The sequence below is a fragment of the Mauremys reevesii genome, linkage group 2 (genome assembly GCF_016161935.1).
Source record: "Mauremys reevesii isolate NIE-2019 linkage group 2, ASM1616193v1, whole genome shotgun sequence".
Taxonomy (NCBI): domain Eukaryota; kingdom Metazoa; phylum Chordata; order Testudines; family Geoemydidae; genus Mauremys; species Mauremys reevesii.
This window is the reverse complement of record NC_052624.1, coordinates 51,729,267-51,749,578: the sequence shown is the minus strand read 5'-3', so window position 1 is coordinate 51,749,578 and position 20,312 is coordinate 51,729,267. Positions and strand designations below refer to the sequence as shown.

Sequence of the window (20,312 nt, the reverse complement as noted above, 5' to 3'; positions counted from 1 at the left end):
CTCCACCCGCTCCTTTGTACAGCGGCGAGTAGTAAAGCCGCACTGGTTTATCCCTGGGGGACGGATGTGGGTTGACTGCATCCATGGGGATAGAAAATGTTGTCCCGTGGCCCAGGTACCCCTAGAAGTAGATGGGCGGTTTACCTGGAAACGGGTGGGGGTAATTGAAGGGTTAGCGTACCCCGTGGTCCTAGGGCAGGACTGGCGCTTTCCCCTGAAGGGAAAGGCGGCCGGGGGGAAGCAACCCAGGAGGAGGAGAAAAAGAACCCTAGAAAGGGAGAGCAAGGCCCCGGCAGAGGTGAATCAGGAGCAAAGGAAGGCCCCGCAACCTCCGGGGGGAAGCGTAAAACAGCCTAGACAACAAAGCCAGGAGAATAAGCAAGAGGGTATGTCTGAGGAGCCCAGGGAGCTCCCCGGGCAGGACCACCTGGGGGAGGGAGCCCTCGGGGATGTAGAAGGCGTTCTGCAGGGGGAGGCCCCGCAACAAAGGGACAGAGAACCTGGACCAGAGGAAGGGGGCCGACTCGGGGCAGTGGGCTCTGAGCTATCACCCCCGCTGGAAAGGGAAGGGCAGCCTCTGGCGCGGCCAGCCCAGCCATGTGAATGGTGTGAGGACCTCTGGGTAAGCGTGGACTGGTGGGGTGCCTCACCCCCGACCGAATGTGCCTTTTGCGGCTGGGGAGTGCAAACACCCCAAGGGGTTGTTACAGGGGACCCCTCGGCTGGGCAGGGGGCGCAACAACCGAACAAGATCCCGGGCCGTGGAAGACGAGGCCGAGGGAGGCCGGGCCTGGCACCAGCTTAAGGGGGGAGGTATGTAGCAGGGTGCTGGTGCACAAGCACCTAATTAGCCCCTGCTCAGCCAGCCTCAATCAGGGGAAATAGATTGGGGCTGGGGAGAAGGCTGGTGCCTGGCCTCAGGAGCTGGCTGCACCTGTGGGCCTGCTCAGAGAAGAGCTATAAAGGCTGGCTGGCAGCCAGTGCAAAGGTGGGGATTGGTCAGGGAAGGGGTAGTCTCCAGAGAGAAGGGAGAACCCCTGTAAAGAGGAGACCAAAGCCTTGTAAACTTTGTATATAGTGTTGCTGGTGGTGGGTACTAGATATAAATAAAGACCATGGGTGCTGCAAAAGAGGAGCCTGAAGGTGCTTTATTAAAGGAGCCCAGAGCAGTGGGAAGGCAGGCCAGGAAAGGACCCGGTTACAGGGCCCAAGAAATTTAAATAAAAGGGCCCAAAATCCATGTTTTAAAAGTTGAGAAAGGGAGAGAGAGAAGGAGGTATGGCCATGCAAATTGGGGGCATAGGCAGCATGTCATACCCACAACTATCCTTTAGACCAAAGAAAAGTGACAGGGAAAATGGGGTGAGAGGTGGTGAGAAAATTGTATTACAACCACTATCCTCAGAGAATTATAGGTACCAGTATGTTATTTTCACTTCCACAAAGCTGCTAATTATGAGAGATCCACTTCCTAGAAAATACAAAGCTTAAAGGATGACTTATTTCCCAAACACATGTGAGCATGTATAAAAATAAAAGCAAAATGAACTCTCATAAAATTCATGTCATCTGGCCTTGATCCCCTTTACAGGAAAGGCGAGAGTAAAAAAAGCTGTAGTTCATGTATAAGAAAGAACACCACACAGAGTTTTGAGTGTTCCTTTTTCATCCTTTCACTCAAAAACACGTCACATTCTTTACATTCCCATTAGCTGGCTATCTGAAGTCTTCAAGAAAAAAAATGAATCAGACAGCTACTAACTCCACAGGAAATTAGAGACAATTCTATATATAGAACATACCATACTATATCCGTCTATTCAGTGTGCTATGAGACACAATGATCTAGATTTGTGCTCTAACACATACCTATAATTTGCCTTCTATATATGTCATATGTAAGAAAAAATATGAAAGAACTCTAAGCCTACAGTTTCATGACAAAGAATAGTGAGGAATGTGTCTTGTTATGTATCAAAAAGAAGAGAGAAACATCTGAATACCCTTTACTACACAGAAACATCTAATAGGATAAAGATACCAATTTTGTGATGCATAAAATTTAAGCTAGATTAAAAGCCAAACAGGTAGCTACTAGTATAATATTATGGACATCCTAACAAGGGGAAAAGTAGGATCTGACTTACAGTAGTACAACAAAGAATGTCTAAAAGCTTAATTGTGGAAAGGCATATTCTTGTACTTGACTGTGGAAGAACTACCATGATTTGTGAATTAAAGTACTATTCAGCACTGGTAAGGGTGTTAGGGTGGCCACTAGAATTAGACACCAAAGATATAAAAAATATAGAGTACTTCCAACTTTAACAACCAAAAAGTACTGAAAAATGACTAGTTAGTGGCTAGAAACCTAACAGAAAAAGATTACTTACTCTATTCAAGAGCAAGGAAAATAATCCTGGTATATTCTCCAAAAGAATAAAAGATGTTAAATCTTGAAGGGAGCTGTTCATCCTAACAGTTCATCTGACCTGGATCTTATGGAGGTCATAAGTGCACCATCAGAGCATTGTGAAGCTCGATCAAAATATGCCCTTCCTGATTAACATGCTAATACAGGCAGTGCGGGGTGACTCACCACTGGAGTAGGGGTGGAATAGGCCATCTCAGCAGAACCAAAGCAGCTTTACACATTGGTGTACACTGAAGACAATCAGTGAAGGGACTTGATGCAGATGAGGTCCTTGGGAACTTATCTTTGCTATCCCTGTTGCAAGACACTGCTATACTGAGTGTTGAGAGGCACTAAGGCCTACAATAGGGAATGGCCTTGAGTTTTAAGTTTGTCAAAGCAACAACTTCTGAGTGACCTCTGAAATTCACTACAAGGTATTGATAAGTGCCCATCGCAAGACATGATGGTCCACTAATTCAGACAGCACTGAAGCATGCAACCCTTTTTCAGCTTGCACATAACACTACCTACTTCTATAATTTTGACCCAACAGTTCATTTAAATAAGTATGGCTACTCACTAACACTAGCCCTATAGAAGTATCTACATATACTGTATGCATAAGTCACATTGAATGTACTTAAAATCTTTGTTTCCCTTTCCCCTTAACTTTCCCACTTTCTTTGTTTTTACTGGAGCACTTAAGGTTTAGAAACAATTCTTTTCAGAGCAAAATGATTATTTGAGAACATTCCTTTACTAGGATCTGAGCTATAATATCTGTATCATTAAAGTCTGAGGTAGAAGGCAGACATTTTATCAATTACATCACACAGACTCTGGTAATCAAAACATCACTGAGATGAAGGTAAAATCTATCTGTAAACATTTTCAAGGTTCTTCCCACATACCTCATCAGGCAGGGATTTCAGAAGCTGCTGTGGTTTTTCTTTTGGTGTTAAATTCCTATCTGTTTTCAGCATAAATGGCCAAATTTGGAGGAAAGTGGCTACAGATCAGAGATAAATTAATCTAACTAGTAAGCCAGAAAAGTCAGAGACCATCATGTGCTGAAGTGCACAAGATATTTTTCTTCCAAAAACTGTTATCTCCTCAAAAAGTATAACTGACAAATCTTATAAAGAGGGGTAGTACAGGAATATGGAATATTACTAGAATAGTTCTTTACCAGTGGATATTAGACACAAATATAAATTTCTTATGATAGATGGCAGGTTTGTCACTGCAGCTATGCAGTGATAAGGCAGCTGTTTGTTTCCCAAGGAAAGGAGACCCTTGCTACATGGATCATTTTCATAGTGACAGCCTCGACAAGTTTGACATTTGCTTCATGAAGTATTCTGAAGCAGCCATCAAGAAAATGCACCCGCTGGGATCACTGGAAAGCTGACAGTCTTACCTTTTAACGTATATCTCCATTAATTCTTACTGTCAAATCCCACCAATTTCCTACAACAAAATCTTTGCAGATCTGATATAATGGAAGCTATGAATAAGCTAACCATTTTAATGTAAGCAAACATGACATCAATTAACTGGTTGCAGTTCCCTGCCCTCATTTTGTTCAGTAAAAAGAGCAAAGCTAAAGTGATGATGAATATTGTTTCAAAAGGAGTACCGAAATTATGTAGTAAATAGCATCGTACTCTAGGTGGCAATAGAAGACCAAGAGAATTATTTTGCTAACAAAGAGCTTATTTAAGATTTACAAGCAGCTGCATGTTTATGTCAAAACAAACTCCTTTAACTTATAGTGGTACAAGAAATTTAAGTATTTAAAATAGTTTGTCAGTGTTCCGTATTTTCCATCGACTTGCTTCTAATTTTGATTAAAGGGATAAATGTGCCATTGCAAGATTCCTTACTGCAAATTTCACTTAATTCTCACTATAGCACTAGGATTTTATGCCAGCTTTCAAACCCTCCATCTGTTTCTCCCTCTTCTTATGAGGCAGCCATTTCATTCAGTGGCCCCTTTGGCTGACTGCCACTGCAGTTGGTATTTTCAGATGGGCAGGTGGTGCTTGGAACCAAACAGTTGTCTTACAAGTTCAGCTAATTTTAATTTGTAGAAAATACTAAGAAAATGTTTGTTCTTTAGCCATCTGAGTCTGTCTTAACTTTTGAAAGCATTAGATTTACATACTTTAAACCTTATGAACAAATGCTTATATAGTGTTATTGATCTAAAAGACAACTATTACGTGAATGCAAAATGACTTAAGAAGTATTGCCCTGTCTGTGTACAAAGGTAGGCTCCATTAATTTTCTCTTAAGTCTCGGAGTGTGTACTTATTTTAACTTCCAAGCAAGAATTTGGAACTATTATGAGTATGATACTTGCAAAAAGCCATTTTCTAACCATTCAGTTTCACACTCACATATGCAGCTATACACATAAAGAAATAATATTTTTATATTAATGTGATATTGTCAGTAGATTTTTTATAAAGTAGAAAAGCATGATCAAAGGAGCTTCAATTTCTATATTAGCTGAACATTACGTTGCTAAATAAAGAATAACCATCCATAGACTAACAATGCATGTGTTAAAACTATTTCTAAAAAGTACAATACTTTTAATCTTTATTTATTCCAATTACATTCTCTTAATTAATTAAATTCTCTTAATCTACATTGTACATTTGCTTTTTTTGCCTATACTCTTGATGCTAAGAGCAAGTGCAGATATCTGGTGTACTTATAATAGGTGTACAAGGACAGAAAGCTGCTAAATCCCCATACTGAAGAGTTAATATTTTATTTTAACCAATTCCATTTTTTAAAAAGTCCCATTTAAATAAAATCCTTAAGAAGTTATTTTCAAATGTTCATGCTTTTTTAACTACTTTCCTAAATAAGCCTCAATAGACAGTATTTTAGCAATAGGTCTCAACACTATTTTAATTCTCCTCAAAATACTTAATGACATTAAATAGCAAAGCATATGCAGATACATAATATAAAATACTTACCCAAACTATGGGCAAGAATTTTATAGACCTAAGACACACAAAAGAAATCACCTTAAATAAAGCTGAACTGAATGTTTTAAACTGCAAGAGAAACTTAACATAATACCACTACATAATACATTTATCTCAATAACTGAAAAAATATTGACCATAATGAAAATGTTTTAGGTAAAATGAGTGCACTGCATGCTTCTGACCAAAATTAATTAGAGTTTTAATGTTTTACAATTCCACCATAATTCTTTAAATGGTGCATTTATTTCATAGTAATAAACACTCGGTTCATTAAGTAAAGTTCAAAATCCGTGTTATGCGCTACATTTAACAACCTTTGGCCCTTTTCTTCTGTATTTCTTGATTCAGTTTTCCAATGCACTGAATAAGCAATCGAGGAACACAATTAAATTTCATGACTCTGCATATCTGGGATTCTTATTTCATTTAATACAAAGGGCAATTAATCTACCGTTATACACTGAATTCCAACTTTAGTGGGCCATGATAAATACTGAAATGAACATACAGGAAATGCTTAATTAAATTACTGTAAAAAGCAGAACCAAAGTTTTCCTTGTGACAGGAGAAAATGCATATTTAATTAGAAAAAAAATCTAAAACTGGATTATGAATTTAAAGTAATTTGGGAATTCTTACCATACCCAGCTGAAATGTGTGCAGTAAATGTGGCAGCTAACAATACATGAACTAGTGAAGAGAGATTTTCTCTCACTTTCCCCCTCCTCTATTACTTTAAAATATGGGATCCTTCTATGTAGTGAATACAGCAACATGGTGATGTCAGAAAACTACACAATAAAAGTCTCTGTATCTTTTGGAATGTATGTATTTTAAAATCAACCTGTTAATGAAGAATATGGTGTTAGAGGGAGTGGAAAAGATATAGGAATATTCAAAGTTTATACTACAGAGAAGGATAAGAGGAGGAAGACAAGACAGACTGAAGGAACAGATTTTTCTTTTTTTTTAAACATGTATTACATGGAACTCCTGCCCACATAAATAATGGCTGTCATTCTCTCGTTATGACATGAACAAACCAATCTAGCTTTGCTCTTGAGGTTTATGATGTTATCAGAAACGCCAGCAGAATTACAGATTTATTATATATTGTACCGATCTGAGTATTTTATGTCTTCTTATTACTGGCAACATTAATACTCCTTCAGCTAAAAGTTACACTTACAAATCAGTTGTGAGAGGATAGGCCACATTCTGGCTACCAGTGCAAAAAAACCCTAGATGTTTTTTCACTCCTGTTCTAGTTTCCTCATCATAACTCATGGGGAAGCTACCTTGTACTCCATCTGCAACATGAGCTGTAAGGGTCATATGTGCCCACTGAAGTCAATAAGAGTTGTTTCACTAATTTCAATGTGCAATGGATCAGGTCCCAAAGAAGTATTCTAGGGCATGGACTAGCCCACATCTTTATGCATGTATATCCCTAATCTAGCAATGAAAACTATGAAAACCTTCCATGTCCCACAGAAATTATTCATGGTTTTAATGTGGGGGCGGAGGACGGAACATTGGCAATCAGAATGTGGATGTACTTTTGCAGCATCTGAGAGCTTCCAGGGAGTCAGAATTCATGTGTAGCCTTAAAACTACAAATACTTTATATTTAGGAAGAAACCTCCTCTTATCCATTTGAGTTCAAGGGTCTACCTACAAAATTTCATGACATCAAATATATGTGAATATGATATGTCAAATACACAATTGCAAATAGTTTATATTTAATTTTTCTTTTATTATAATCGTCTTTGGGGCAAAGAGCATGTCTGCCTCTGTGTTAATGAGGGGCTATCATCCTGCTCTTATTGGAGTCTCTGGGTCTAATACAAATATTAGACGGACACCTGTTCATTATTATTGATCATCAGGTCTTACAAGGGAAAGGCAGAACCCTAAATTCAATGGAACTATTCACATATTCCAATTAAGCATGTACATGTGTTCTGAACTGAGATCTTAAAGAGTTTTTTTTGTTTTGTTTTGTTTTTTTTAAAGGCTCACTTTCAACTTTAACGTAACATTAGGGGTCTTGTTTGAATACATGGGTAAGCCTGGAAAATCCATATTCTAGTTGAAATTCCACTTGTGTTTCTGTGTCCTTAAAGTCCCAGGAATGCTTTTTGTTTGTTTGTTTGAGTCACAGGATGACTATTTTACACATTTAGGACTCTGTTCTGATCTATGTAGTTTAATTTTGCTATGTGTTAAAAATCAGCTGCATGTCTGTCTAGAAGCTGATTTTAGAAGGTATTTGGCAATGCTCAATTATGTAACAAAATAAAAAAAACAAGCCCTTTAGTACAGTTACTGCTGCAATTAATGAGAAGAGGAGATTAGAGTTCCACTTCTTATCCAGTGTATACAACACAAGCTTAAATATCTACTGAGGCACAAAATCACATTACATTCATATGAATTAAAAGTTATGTGCTATAACAGGGGTAGGCAACCTATGGCACACGTGCGCCTTCGGCACGCGAGCTGATTTTCAGTGGCACTCACACTGCCCGGGTCCTGGCCACTGGTTCGGGGGGGCTCTGCATTTTAATTTAATTTTAAATTGAAGCTTCTTAAACATTTTAAAAACCTTATTTACTTTACATACAACAATAGTTTAGTTATATATTATAGACTTATAGAAAGAGACCTTCTGAAACCATTAAAATGTATTACTGGCACATGAAACCTTAAATTAGAGTGAATAAATGAAGATTCCGGCACACCACTTCTGAAAGGTTGCCGACCCCTGTGCTATAATATTTTACTTATTCCTATAGTGCTTTGATAGGCTTTATTTCAAAGCTGTAAGGAAATATATAGCCCTAGGTAAAGTGATAAGATTTGTTTGCTGTGAGATATCCTTCTTGCTTTCACAGATTTATTAATTAAAATGAAAAGAAATGAGGGGTTCAATCAACACGCACACATCAATATGGAAGAGCCTTTACTTAGTTTGCTGAACTAGCACTAAGTAAATGAAGGTTAGACAAACATGTTGCCTAAATAAAGATTAGACATGTATGTTAACACATATGCCCTACTGGAATATAGTAAACTGGAAGTAATTTATATACATGAAATAAGAACATTAACACTAAATTACGGCCACATCCTTTTCTCTGCTTCCATGAATGGAAGGAAGCCATAAAGCTGCAATCTGCAGCATGCTCCCATCTTCCCCGGGACATCACAGAAGCTTCTCCACTGAAGGTGTACAGGGTCCAGGCTCCGTGGGTTCTTTGGCAGGATTAGGGTGAGCAGTAGGTCCGTACATCCAGTTGGGAGATAATTCTGATACAATCAGCATTAGCTCTTGTAGCCTCTCCTCAGTGGTTGCCTCTGAGGGGAAGGGAGTCAGGCAATGGAACTTGTTGCCAGAGAGCGGCAAGGCTAATGGGGCACTTACAGAAAGGTACAAGGACTTCACAGCTACCTTCAGTTCTGCGTGGATTCATCTATTGCCTTAGGGGACTAAATTCCTGATCCTCAGGAGTGCAAACCCTTCACCCACCAATATCTGTGTTGAAACTTATAGTCTCCTATGTACATTTTTTCCATGTAGTGGTGATACCTGATATTATTCAGATATTTCTGTTAAAAATATTCTTTTGTGTGAGGGAAAAAACTATGGCACTATCCTACCATAAATTTTATATTAGACATTTCTACCATTGTCCAACTTAACAAAATATTATAGCCTTTGAAATTTTTGTCCCCATAATCTATTTATAGAATTGAAGTAAATCTATAATACTATAATCCCCACCCCCTTACTCTTTATTCATTCTTCCCCTCCAAAGGAATCTTTTGAATGATTTCCTCAAAAGCTGTCTACAAATTTCCTTAAAGAGTATTATGGCAATCAATCACCAAGACTTTTCCCACATCCAGCTAACATGGACCTATTAAGCTTGTTGGACTGAATAGATCAGGAATACAACAACTCAGCTCTGTGGATGGAAATAAGGAGTAAATTTTTGACATGAGGGTAATTAACCATTGGAACAATTTACCAAAGGTCGTGGTGGATTCTCCATCACTATCAATGTAATTCTGGTAATTATTTAGGGGAAGTTCTAAGGCCTGTGTTGTACAGGAAATCAGACTAGATGATCACAGTAGTCCCTTCTGGTCCTGGAATCTATGAATCTATAAACCGAGTAGAGAGGCTATGGATTTGGGAGTTGGTGTTAAGAGGTGAAGGTTGTGGTTTCCTCCCTCCTCAAAGGGATGCTGAGAGCCACTGAACCAAACTGTAAACCCTGTGTATGATGGAAACCCCTTCAAGGGGGGTGGTGCAGCACCCCTAGTTCTAGCACCTTTTCCCCCCTCATATTAATATGTTTTTTTTTATTCTATTACTTTACTTGGAAATAATGCATATAGCCCTGGTGTTTGCGGGGTCGGGGCCCATATGAGTAGTAAATAAATAGAGAAGTTTGTGTCAACTATTAAATTTAATGTACCAAAGCTTAACTATTAATCAACTTGAAAATTTAAGAATGAAAGCAATATGTATACAAATATAATAAATTCACCTCAATCTCCCTTCCAGTCCTCTGTGTTTTGATATCTAGTATTTTTGTGTGTCACCATTGTATTCCTTGGGTAGGTTTGGGGAGTGAATATATTTGTGAGAATAGCAATTACATGTAGCTAAGTCTTACTGTAGTTAAGTCTTACTGTAGTTCTATGCTTTGTTTAAAAAACTGACAAATCTTCAATGCATACATTGTTTAAGCATTGTACGATTACTTCCTGCACCACAAAAAGAATAAAGAATAAAGTATCTTGAATATTCATAAATATTAAATACATTTTTATATTATACCAAAATAATTGTGTGCCTACTGCAAACGATACGATACCTATTCATTTAAGCACTATTATAAATAAAATTTACTGAGGGGAAATTTGTAAGAGTAACATATGCATCAAAATATTCAGTTAACCTTCACAAAAAAATAAATAAATCTGTCAGTCAACATTTTCTAGTTAATCTGGAAAAAGACAAGTCACCTGTCAAAATGTCATATCAAATCCAAAGGCAGACCTTGCCCTAGTCTAGACATCTATGATGAAGAGGGCTCCCAACCTCTGATAAATCTAGAGACTGTTCTTCCACAATACTGGATCAAAGGTGTCTAGCAGTCTGAGATCAGCACACAAATGCAAAACCTTGCTAAAAGACTTAGGGGGAAAAACACTTAGATGTGATTCAATTACAGTAAGGCAACAATGAAAAAAAAAGATACCTAAAACTAGGCAAAATTTGACTATAACTAATTAGAGTTCTGCTTTTTTATGGCAGTACAGCCCATTACAGAGTACATATTATAAATCACTATTTACCTACTATTCCCTAAGCTGCTGCAGCCATTTAACATCATTAAGGAAAACTCTTCATGCAACTTGAACATTTCCATTCCTTCAAAATCTATTCACTCAAAAGATGTTTTTGCCTTACATATTGCAATATCTCAATGCCATTACTCTACACAATGTATTAAGGGCAACATCATGCAAACACACATATAACTTTAGAAACATAAGTGATCCAATTGAACTCAAATTAAATCAGCAGAAAGTGGTCCCATTTAACTCTGGTACTACTCACTTGAGAAAAGTTGTTCATATGAGCATCTGCAGAATTGGGTCCTAACTGAGCTCAATATTTATCTTGAACAGATTCATGGCCATGGATGTGGTTTTATCCTGTGGGTACTTAACAGAACTATGTTTTATAAGATCTTTCATACAAGTGAGTATTATTTTAGAGAGTTATTTTTGCCTGACTATCATTTTCCTCAATGTTTCCCTACAATGTTAAACTTGCTAAACTAATATATTTTTATTATAAACACTATAGCATAACTGAGCATGATGTCCACTTACTCAATCTACTTAGTGACCATCTATTTTTTTGTCTTTGTCTTTTCTCATTTTGAATATATAAGCTCAGGGAACCTGATATGAAGATTCCAAAAATGAGGGGGCATTTCTTTTTCTTTCTTTTTTCGGTTGTTCCCTTCTTTAACTGACAGTTTAAGTGAATTTGCATCCATCTCTTTTCCTGCTTAAGATCACAGAATAGAAAATTGAGTGGAAAGATCTATAATCCTATGGGAAAAAAAGATTCGCATTTTGTTGTGGCAAATATTCAGTCTCTGTCATTGATACGCTGTACTTTGGTTACTTGCATCTGATGAAACCTATGTTACCTGTATTTCTCTCTCACATATTCATATCTCTGTCAGTATAATAAAACAAGAAATGTGCAAGCATTTTACTTGCTACTGTAGCTTTTCCATTTGTTTAATACCATATTTAAATTTAGCAACAAACATGTAATGATAGTGGTTGCTTAAAAGTAAAATAATAATTTAAAACATCTGATTATGATGAAAAGCAGCAAATTCTGTATGTTAATACATATTGTTTCAAGCTGAATTTTAGTCTCTCTACAATGAACTGCTAATTTCCATAGCCCTGTGGTGCTCTCTTCACACACTTAACTGACACATCCACAGTGACACATTAATCATTGTGACTACAGCTGGGCTAAGCTATTTTCAGTTCACATAATTTCAAGAAAATAAAACATTTGGAATGATATTTCTAAAAAAGGGAAAAACTGTGAAGTTTGTAGGCTGTTCTCTCTCCAGTTCTCTCAACTGCCAGAAAAACTAGGCGAGACCTGAGCCTTGGAAGGTCTCTAGCCCCCTCCAAGACCTACATGTCCCATTTTGTAAGTTTCCAGTACCGTGATTAGATGTAACTCCCACCAGCCACTCATCTTGCATGAAGCCACAGCAAACTGTTAAAAAAAATAATGGGTTCCAAAGCAATCCAAATACAGAGAAATAGTTTCCAAATCTCTATGTTGAGATTACATTGAGTAGTTCTGCCCTTTTTCATGACCACCTCTAACATTTAATTATCGATCAGTGCCTCAATTGAGAATGGATTATTATGAAAACTTTGGGGGAGATCTGCAGCATCTGGAGTCCATATTGATTTGTATCGATTGCCATAAGGCCTGAGCCAGAGGACAGGCCCCCGTTGCATCAGGCATTGTGCAAACACATTGTAAAAGATAGGCTTGTCCTGAAAAGATTACAGTCTAATCAGAAAAAAGACACTCTGCGTGGGGTGGGGGGAGAGGGGGGATGGGGAAGGGAGAAATAACATAAAAGCAAAGTGATGAGGGTAATGATGGACGCACATCTTGTTAACAACTTTCTTTCGTGGACCCAGATGGGTTATATATCATGGGTTGGAAATGGGATATCATCAAAATAAGTACAGCATTTTTACATATACACATTAGCTACCTCTTTATAGATACACTCTAAATCCTGACCATACCTGACAGCCCTTCAACCTATCCATTATCAGCTGGTCAATTCACTGCAGAGCTGGTTGCAGAGAAGGGATGTGAAGGAGGAAAGGACAGTGGCTTTATGGATCAGATCAAGGAGGACATTCCATGCATAAAGGACAGTGTGGCGGAGAGCATGGAAACTTTAGTGTGAGAAGCTGACAAATGGGCAGATGTGGCTGGCACTGTTAGCTGAGTTGAGGAGAGGTGACACAATAATAGTTTATAATCTAAACAAGTGCCAGTAGCCCATAGTGGGCTAAAACAAATAACTGAAATAACTGTGTGCAGAAAGGGGTGCGGTCTGATCACAGAATTTGGATCAGGAACTTCTGAGTTCTGATCTCAGCTCTGATATTGGCCTGCTACTGATCATCTTTTTGGCTTTGGAAAAGCCAAACTCACTGCTTCAGTTATCCTATCTGTTAAGAATGGATAATAATGCTTACCTACTCTTGTAAAGAGCTTCATGGATGAAAAGCTTTATATAAGTATTGTTATATTCAGAAAGCACAGAAAGCTTTAAAAGCATTAACTTTCAGTGCAGGGAATCACCTGTTCCACCTCAGCCCAGCAAAAGAATAGATAAAATGAATACAGTTATTGCAAGAAATTGTACAGCTCTAAATTTTGAAGCATCAATTCCCCCCCCCACAAAAATTAACAACATTTGAAAACAGGTGTTTTATGGTACATGATATAATAAAATATACTGCAAGCTATAAAATATGCAAAGGAGTCATTTCTAGTTGAAAGAAGCCTGATTCCCATTTAGTAGCTCCTTTAGCTGGACAATTGCTCCATGAGCAATTAGAAGGCAACATATGGGCAGAAGCAGGGCCGGCTCCAGACCCCAGTGCACCAAGCGCGCGCGTGGGGCGGCATTTTAACGGGAGGGCGGCAGGCGGGTCCGGCGGACCTTCCGCAGTCATGCCTGCGGGAGGTCCAACGGAGCCGCGGGACGACCGGACCTCCCGCAGGCATGACTGCGGCGGGTGCGCTGGTCCCGCGGCTCGTGTGGACCTCCCGCAGGCATGCCTGCGGAAGCTCCACCGTAGGCGCGGGACCAGCGGCACGTCTGCGGGAGGTCCCGCGGAGGCGCGGGACCGGCACCCGGCAGTGCGAGTGGCGCAGCGCGCCGCCCTGCTTGGGGCGGTGGAATTCGTAGAGCCGCCCCTGAGCAGAAGTAATCTGACTTACTGTGGCAAAGAGCAGTTACTTACCTTGCACAGGAACTGCAATTCTTCAAGATGTGTGGCCCCTATCTGTATCCTACTTGAGGTGCACTTTCACTTCATAGGCCTGAGACCAGAGAACTGTTCATTAGCAGTGTCTGTTAGTCTGTGCCTGTGCCCTTCTCCTCCTCTTACTTAAAGCAAGGACATAAGGGGCGGTACAGATCACCCGCTTATCCAGTTGCAGCTCTATAGTGAATAACTTTTAGGATTCAGATCCAAAGAAGAGAGGAAGGAGGACAGGTAGTAGACTACACATAGGGACCACACATCTCAAAGAACTCCAGTAACTGTTCAAGGTAAGGTTAAACTCCAAGGCCCATGGGTTCTCTGTGTGTTAGGAGAAAGACCTGGAATCTCTTCACTGGTAGCCTTTCAGAAGAAATTTGGCACTAAAACTCAGTTCACCTGGGTAAAATGACTTCATGCTTGGTCCCATTTAATCCAATTTCCACATGAATATACACCAAAATGTAAAGAGAGATGCTGAAAGAGGATGAATAGAAATGGATTGTGTTAGAAATCCCATCCAGGAAGTAATTCACTCAGCGCCACTGGGCCTGCTCCAGAACGACCAGTGACAATAGGGGGACTTATCACTTATTAAAAATTGCATCGTCTCTCTCTCTACTCCTCCAGCTCTGCATGCAGTTTGTGTGCTCCTTAAGAAAACATGCTGCTGCTTTCTGAAGAAATGCTCACCACTGCATCTCATGCCTTGTACCTTGTTCTTCTCGACACATTGAGAGTTGCACTAGTTACAACATTTGGTAAAGGCCATTGCTCCATGTTGGAGCCATGCCTTGCCACCCACTGGAACAAAGACAGTGGACAGAAATCTGAAGCATGCCAAGTCAGCTGTGGTTTAATATAATGAGCTATCATTATATGGTACCATTCATACCATTTTCACCCAGGATCCCCAGAAAGCACAGACAAGTTCTCCCACAATAAAATTAAAAAGTATTAATAGGGTGGCACAGTTTACTGAAGTACTACGAACCATGGGATGTTCCCCCACAAGTGTGAGAGCCACATATGATTGCGTTGTGTGCTACTGTGTCCAGCAAGACACCACAGAAACCCTCCAGCACTCAACTGTTACTCTGTAGTGTGGACTCTCCCCCTCATGACAGGCTAACATGAAGGAATTAACTCGAGATTAGATCACTTGAGATAATTCTGAAGTGTGGACACATAATGTACGCAACAACTGTAATTACTGAACATTTTAAACGGATTATGAAAGAGGGTAATTTTTCTTCCAGGCCTTCATATTTTAACTGCTTTGTCTGCATGGATATCAGAGACAGTTGAGCACTCTTGCTAAGTGCTATGGAATTGCTTACCTGGTCAGTGTCAGCTCCAGCTGAGCCTCAGTTTCTCCACAGTTTTCTCTGAGTATCTGATGTGAAAATTTCAACTGATCTAGCATTCTGGTAAAATGACACGGTCCAACTTTTGTGGTAATAAAAAGTCCCAAACCAGATAACATGCAGTCCTTCATCCTCCCTGGGCTAAAGTTCTTTGCCCAAGCCCTACCTTGGTCTTGCCTCTTGGTGCAGGGGAAGGAAGAGAAGCTTCCGCTAACTCTCTCTGGAAGCCTTGTCTTGAGAGCTTTAGATTAAAAGCAGGAAGAGCATGAAAGAGTGCTCCCAAAGCTATAAAATCACCTGTGACCTCATCCTCCGGAAAAATGATTCAAAAGGAATTTGTTCCTACATATTTCTTCTGTTGTAGCAGAGGCCTGTTTTGCTGTGGATCTTGCAATAGATTTTGTGGTGTAGGTTTTTATTCCCTGGTTTATTATATGTTGAACACTACACTTTATTTACCTAATCAAAGATGACTTGGAGCCCCTGACTTGAACACTTCAGATGAAAGGATATAATAGGCTATTTTTCCAATTGATTCTGTGTGGTTGACGAAGTGGATATTCACCCACGAAAGCTTATGCTCCAATACATCTGTTAGTCTTTAAGGTGCCACAGGACTCATTGTTGCTGTGTGGTTGAGTTACATATGGACTACCATGAACCTGTCCAGATTATGCTATACCTTTCCCTTTAAGTATTAAAAGATTTGGACAGTACAAGGATGACTACTTTATGGGAGGTGGAATTCACTTTGGTCAGGAAGAATTTTAGGGCTTAAGAAACCATTTTGCCGTTATAAGAGATATATTAGGGTTCTTGCATTGGTAGCAGCACCAACTCTGAAATTTACTTTTGTTTCATCAACCAGTACAAAGGTCTTGATAGACAAGTAGAGAAGGAATGGATGTTTTGGGTTTGAAAGGAGTCCTTCTGAGGGACTGTAGGATGATGGGTAAATTCCATATGGGGAAGATATTGTAATTCCACTGACAATGTGGAAAGCCTAAATGCTGAGTAACAATGAAATGTGTGCATGGTCATCCAGTGATTCATGAACTAGGGCACATACAACACACTGCTAAAGGACAAAGTGTGGCCTAGATTGTTCAGGACTTGAATCCCAATTCCATTTGTTTCATGTATGAATTACAAGATAGTTTGAATTCCAGGGCTTCTAGCTTCATACCTGTTTTAGAATCCTGCCCAGGTGACCTAAACTTGAAGGTTGAGTGTCATCTTCAGGACTCATCTACTAATGATGTTGTTGGCTGCTCTCATGGAGAACACATTCTAATTAGGAGTTGTCTTTCAAAGCCCAGGCTGTCAGACACACGTGGGCCTATATAAAGAAGAGGAGATCTAGCCTTTTTGTCTGGTGTAGGGAGTATTCTCAGGATAGCCCCACTATGTCTAAGAAAAACAGTTTTATTAGCCAGTAGTATGAGAGAAAAAATATTATGTGAGTCTTATCTCCTCTCATCTTTTGAACTGCCATCCCTCTAAGCAGAAGGCAAGGGTAGAATTAGCAGAAGGTCCAGCCCCTTCTGGACAAAGGTATCTGTTCTCAGGGACAGATGAACAGAACAGTCTTCCTTGTGAAGTAAAGGCCTGTCTTAAAAGTTTCTTTGTGTGGCGAGCAGACAGATTTCTAGGTGGCTGAATTTCTGTTACCATGGAGGCTACCTAATGGATTAAAACCCATTCTGAGTTATTTATTGAACAACTATTTAGACAACCTGCTTTCTCATTTACTGAAACACCCCAAAGGATGAGAGATGACTCCACACCCAAAACAGTATCTGCATTTGAAGTGATCTTCAAGTTTCTGGTCCTTCCTTAGCTGTTTAGGCATGCCATCATGGTTGTGCTGTCTGAGCTGAAAAGAAAACGCCCCCTTGTATCTGCAGCCTAAATATAAGAATCTTTATTTCTCTTTGCTCCAGCAGGTTTCTTTCTTCTGTTCTTTCACAGGACTCCCATAGCCATTATATGCTTCAAGTGCACTCCTCAACTGGATAGACTTGTATCAGTCATCAGTACTTAAGAGTCTGAGGTCACAAAACAAAAAAACAAAAAAACAAAAAACAAAAAAAACTCACAGCAGCACATCTCAGAGCCTGGGTCAACTGACTTGAGTTTGCGCTAAAAATAGCTGTGTGTACATTCCCACTTGGGCAGGTGCCCGAGCTCTGAAACCCAGCAAGGGAGGAGGGTGTCAGAGCCTGGGCTCCAGCCCAAGTGGGAAATGTCTACATGGCTATTTTTAGCCCCTTAGCATGAGCCAAAGTCAGATGACTTGGCCTCTGAGACTCACTGCCATGGGTTTTTTATTTTTGCAGTTTAGACGTACTCAAAAAGACACAGTGCTGTATCTCTGATTATGTTCCTCCTCTTATTCTACCATTCTAATAACTGAGCAGTCAAAAATATAATATTATTGTAGGATGCTTTAGAAATTGATTAAGATATCTTGTTAGCACATTAAATCTTAACTGGTATACCAGAGGGTTAATTTCATAAAACTCACTAATGACAAGTAAAAATACTGCTTGAGTTTCTGAGTTATAAAGACACTGAATAAATGTCAAAAACATAAAAAGCAATCATCTTAAACACCCTGTCAACATCAGCAAGATATTTAGTAATCCAGAACAGGCTTCCTAAACAAAAACCAACACAGCTTGACAATGCTGTTTCAATAAAAATAAATAAAGAGAAAATACTTCATGTTCCCTACCCCAGTGGTTCTCAACCAGGGATACATGTATCCCTGGGGGTACGCAGAGGTCTTCCAGGGGGCACATCAACTCATCTAGATATTTGCCTACTTTTACAACAGTCTACATAAAAAGCACTAGCAAGGTCAGTACAAACTAAAAAATACATACATGACATGTTTATATTGCTCAATATACTAGACACTGAAATTTAAGTACAATACTTATATTCCAATCGATTTATTGTACAATTATATGGTAAAAATGAGAAAGTAAGCAATTTTTCAGAAATAGTGTGCTGTGACACTTTTGTATGTTTATGTCTGATTTCGTAAGCAAATAGTTTTTAGGTGAGGTGAACTTGGGGTACGCAAGACAAACTGGACCCTGAAAGGGGTACAGCAGTCTGGAAAGGTTGAGAGTCATTGCCCTAACCAACAACTCTTTATTAATAGATCCAGGGGCACAATACATTCAAATCACTCTTTAAAAAAAGTACAATTACCAAAATATTGTTAAAACTGCACTGCAACTAAAAATGTCTACAAATATCAATGTGATGATATTCATAAATTGATCAGTGCTATTAAAATCAATATAAATAAATAAATAAATGTTAAAAAAACAGGACAATTGCTTAAATGCACACTAAGATCTCAATCCTGGAAAACCTTGCTCCTGTTGATTTAAAATGACCATTCATGTAAGGACTACTTACACCAATAAAGGTGTGCAGGCTTGGGGTAAGATTCCCTGCTGCACCTCTTAGAGGTGCAGCAAAGTAAGATTTAGACTCTTAAGTCAGTTATTTATATTTTTATAATTGGAGATATACCAATCTCCTAGAACTGGAAGGGACCTTGAAAGGTCATCAAGTCCAGCCCCCTGCCTTCACTAGCAGGACCAATTTTTGCCCCAGATCCCTAAGTGGTCTCCTCAAGGATTGAACTCACAACCCTGGGTTTAGCAGGCCAATGCTCAAACCACTGAGCCATCCCTCCCCCACACAGTTAGATTTTGCAAAGCTGAGCATGGCAATGCTTAAATACCTTTAAAAATGTGGGCCTAAGTCAATAAAAAGCTTCAAATGTATTTAAAAGCATACATTTGAATACTCTTGCAAACTTGTGTAAACATATAGTATATCAAAGTGTAATACAAATCTTTCACTTGAAATATGCTAAACATATGCACTCAAATCCCTGTTAAACATCATACTTGGCTATTTTTATTCTGTTAATTCAGTTTTTGTTTTGTTTTTTAAGTATAATTTTTACAGAACAAGTAGGAAACAATCTGCAAACTCATTTTAACTTTCACTTGTCCTTCCTTTTAAACACTACAGGGTTTTCTTAATCATACACAGGCTTCTGAAGAGGGGGTTAAAATTGTCACATACATTTTAATAAAATACTGAACACCATCTTTAATTTATGGTAGATATATTTTCAAGAAGGAAAATACTGATGTTATCTTGGTTATAAGCTTGCTGCTGAAATGATTTAGATAGGGGTGTTTTTTTTTCTGCCACACAGTATCAGTATAAGGCCTTTCTTTGCTGGCAATGAATTATAGCTGACACTTCAAACCTATTCTATCTGTATCTTCTAGTTCAGAAAAATGAGAAAACATAAATATTTATTCCATATATACAGAAGAGACACAGGACTCTGATAAAAATGATCCATTAGGGGATGATGAATAATTGTTATATGTGTCAATGTTAGAACAGGAAAGGGCATGAAACATTTGCCAATTTTTAATTTGAGGATACCTAAGGTTATCGAGTAAATAAAAAGGAAGTAATTTGATCACACTGAGATGTTATGTGTTTAAGCCCAATAATTTCTGATGATATTTACTTCAACCATACGGCGGATAGAACTGCTTGATGCAGACTTTTGCCGTGATTTGACAGCAATGTTGTCTGTTAATGAGGAACTTTAACACTGGAAAAAGGTTTATTTAAACCATCTTCTACTTATTAAGCTTTTACATACTTTTCTAGGTTTAGATTCACTGGTTAATTAGACATGGAACTCATTTGTTTCAGCAAGTGATTTATTCACCTTCCCTAATGATGTTTTTATTTCTAATGTACTATTATACAATATCCAAATATTTACAGTGACCATTATAGATTCCAGAGCAT

At 38.9% G+C, this 20,312-nt stretch overlaps 1 protein-coding gene across 3 annotated transcripts in view; it reads right to left on the bottom strand.

Moving 5' to 3' along the window:
* The window catches only part of PHF14 (PHD finger protein 14), a 288,520-nt gene that overhangs the window by 8,717 nt on the left and 259,491 nt on the right, over positions 1-20,312 (bottom strand). The window contains exon 19 of one of the 3 annotated variants that reach the window (XM_039523433.1): positions 5,413-5,440. The exons of the other annotated variants lie outside the window; for them this stretch is intronic. Coding sequence (XP_039379367.1) covers positions 5,413-5,440 — 28 coding nt within the window. The remainder of the gene's footprint in view (positions 1-5,412; positions 5,441-20,312) is intronic. 3 annotated transcript variants of the gene reach the window in all.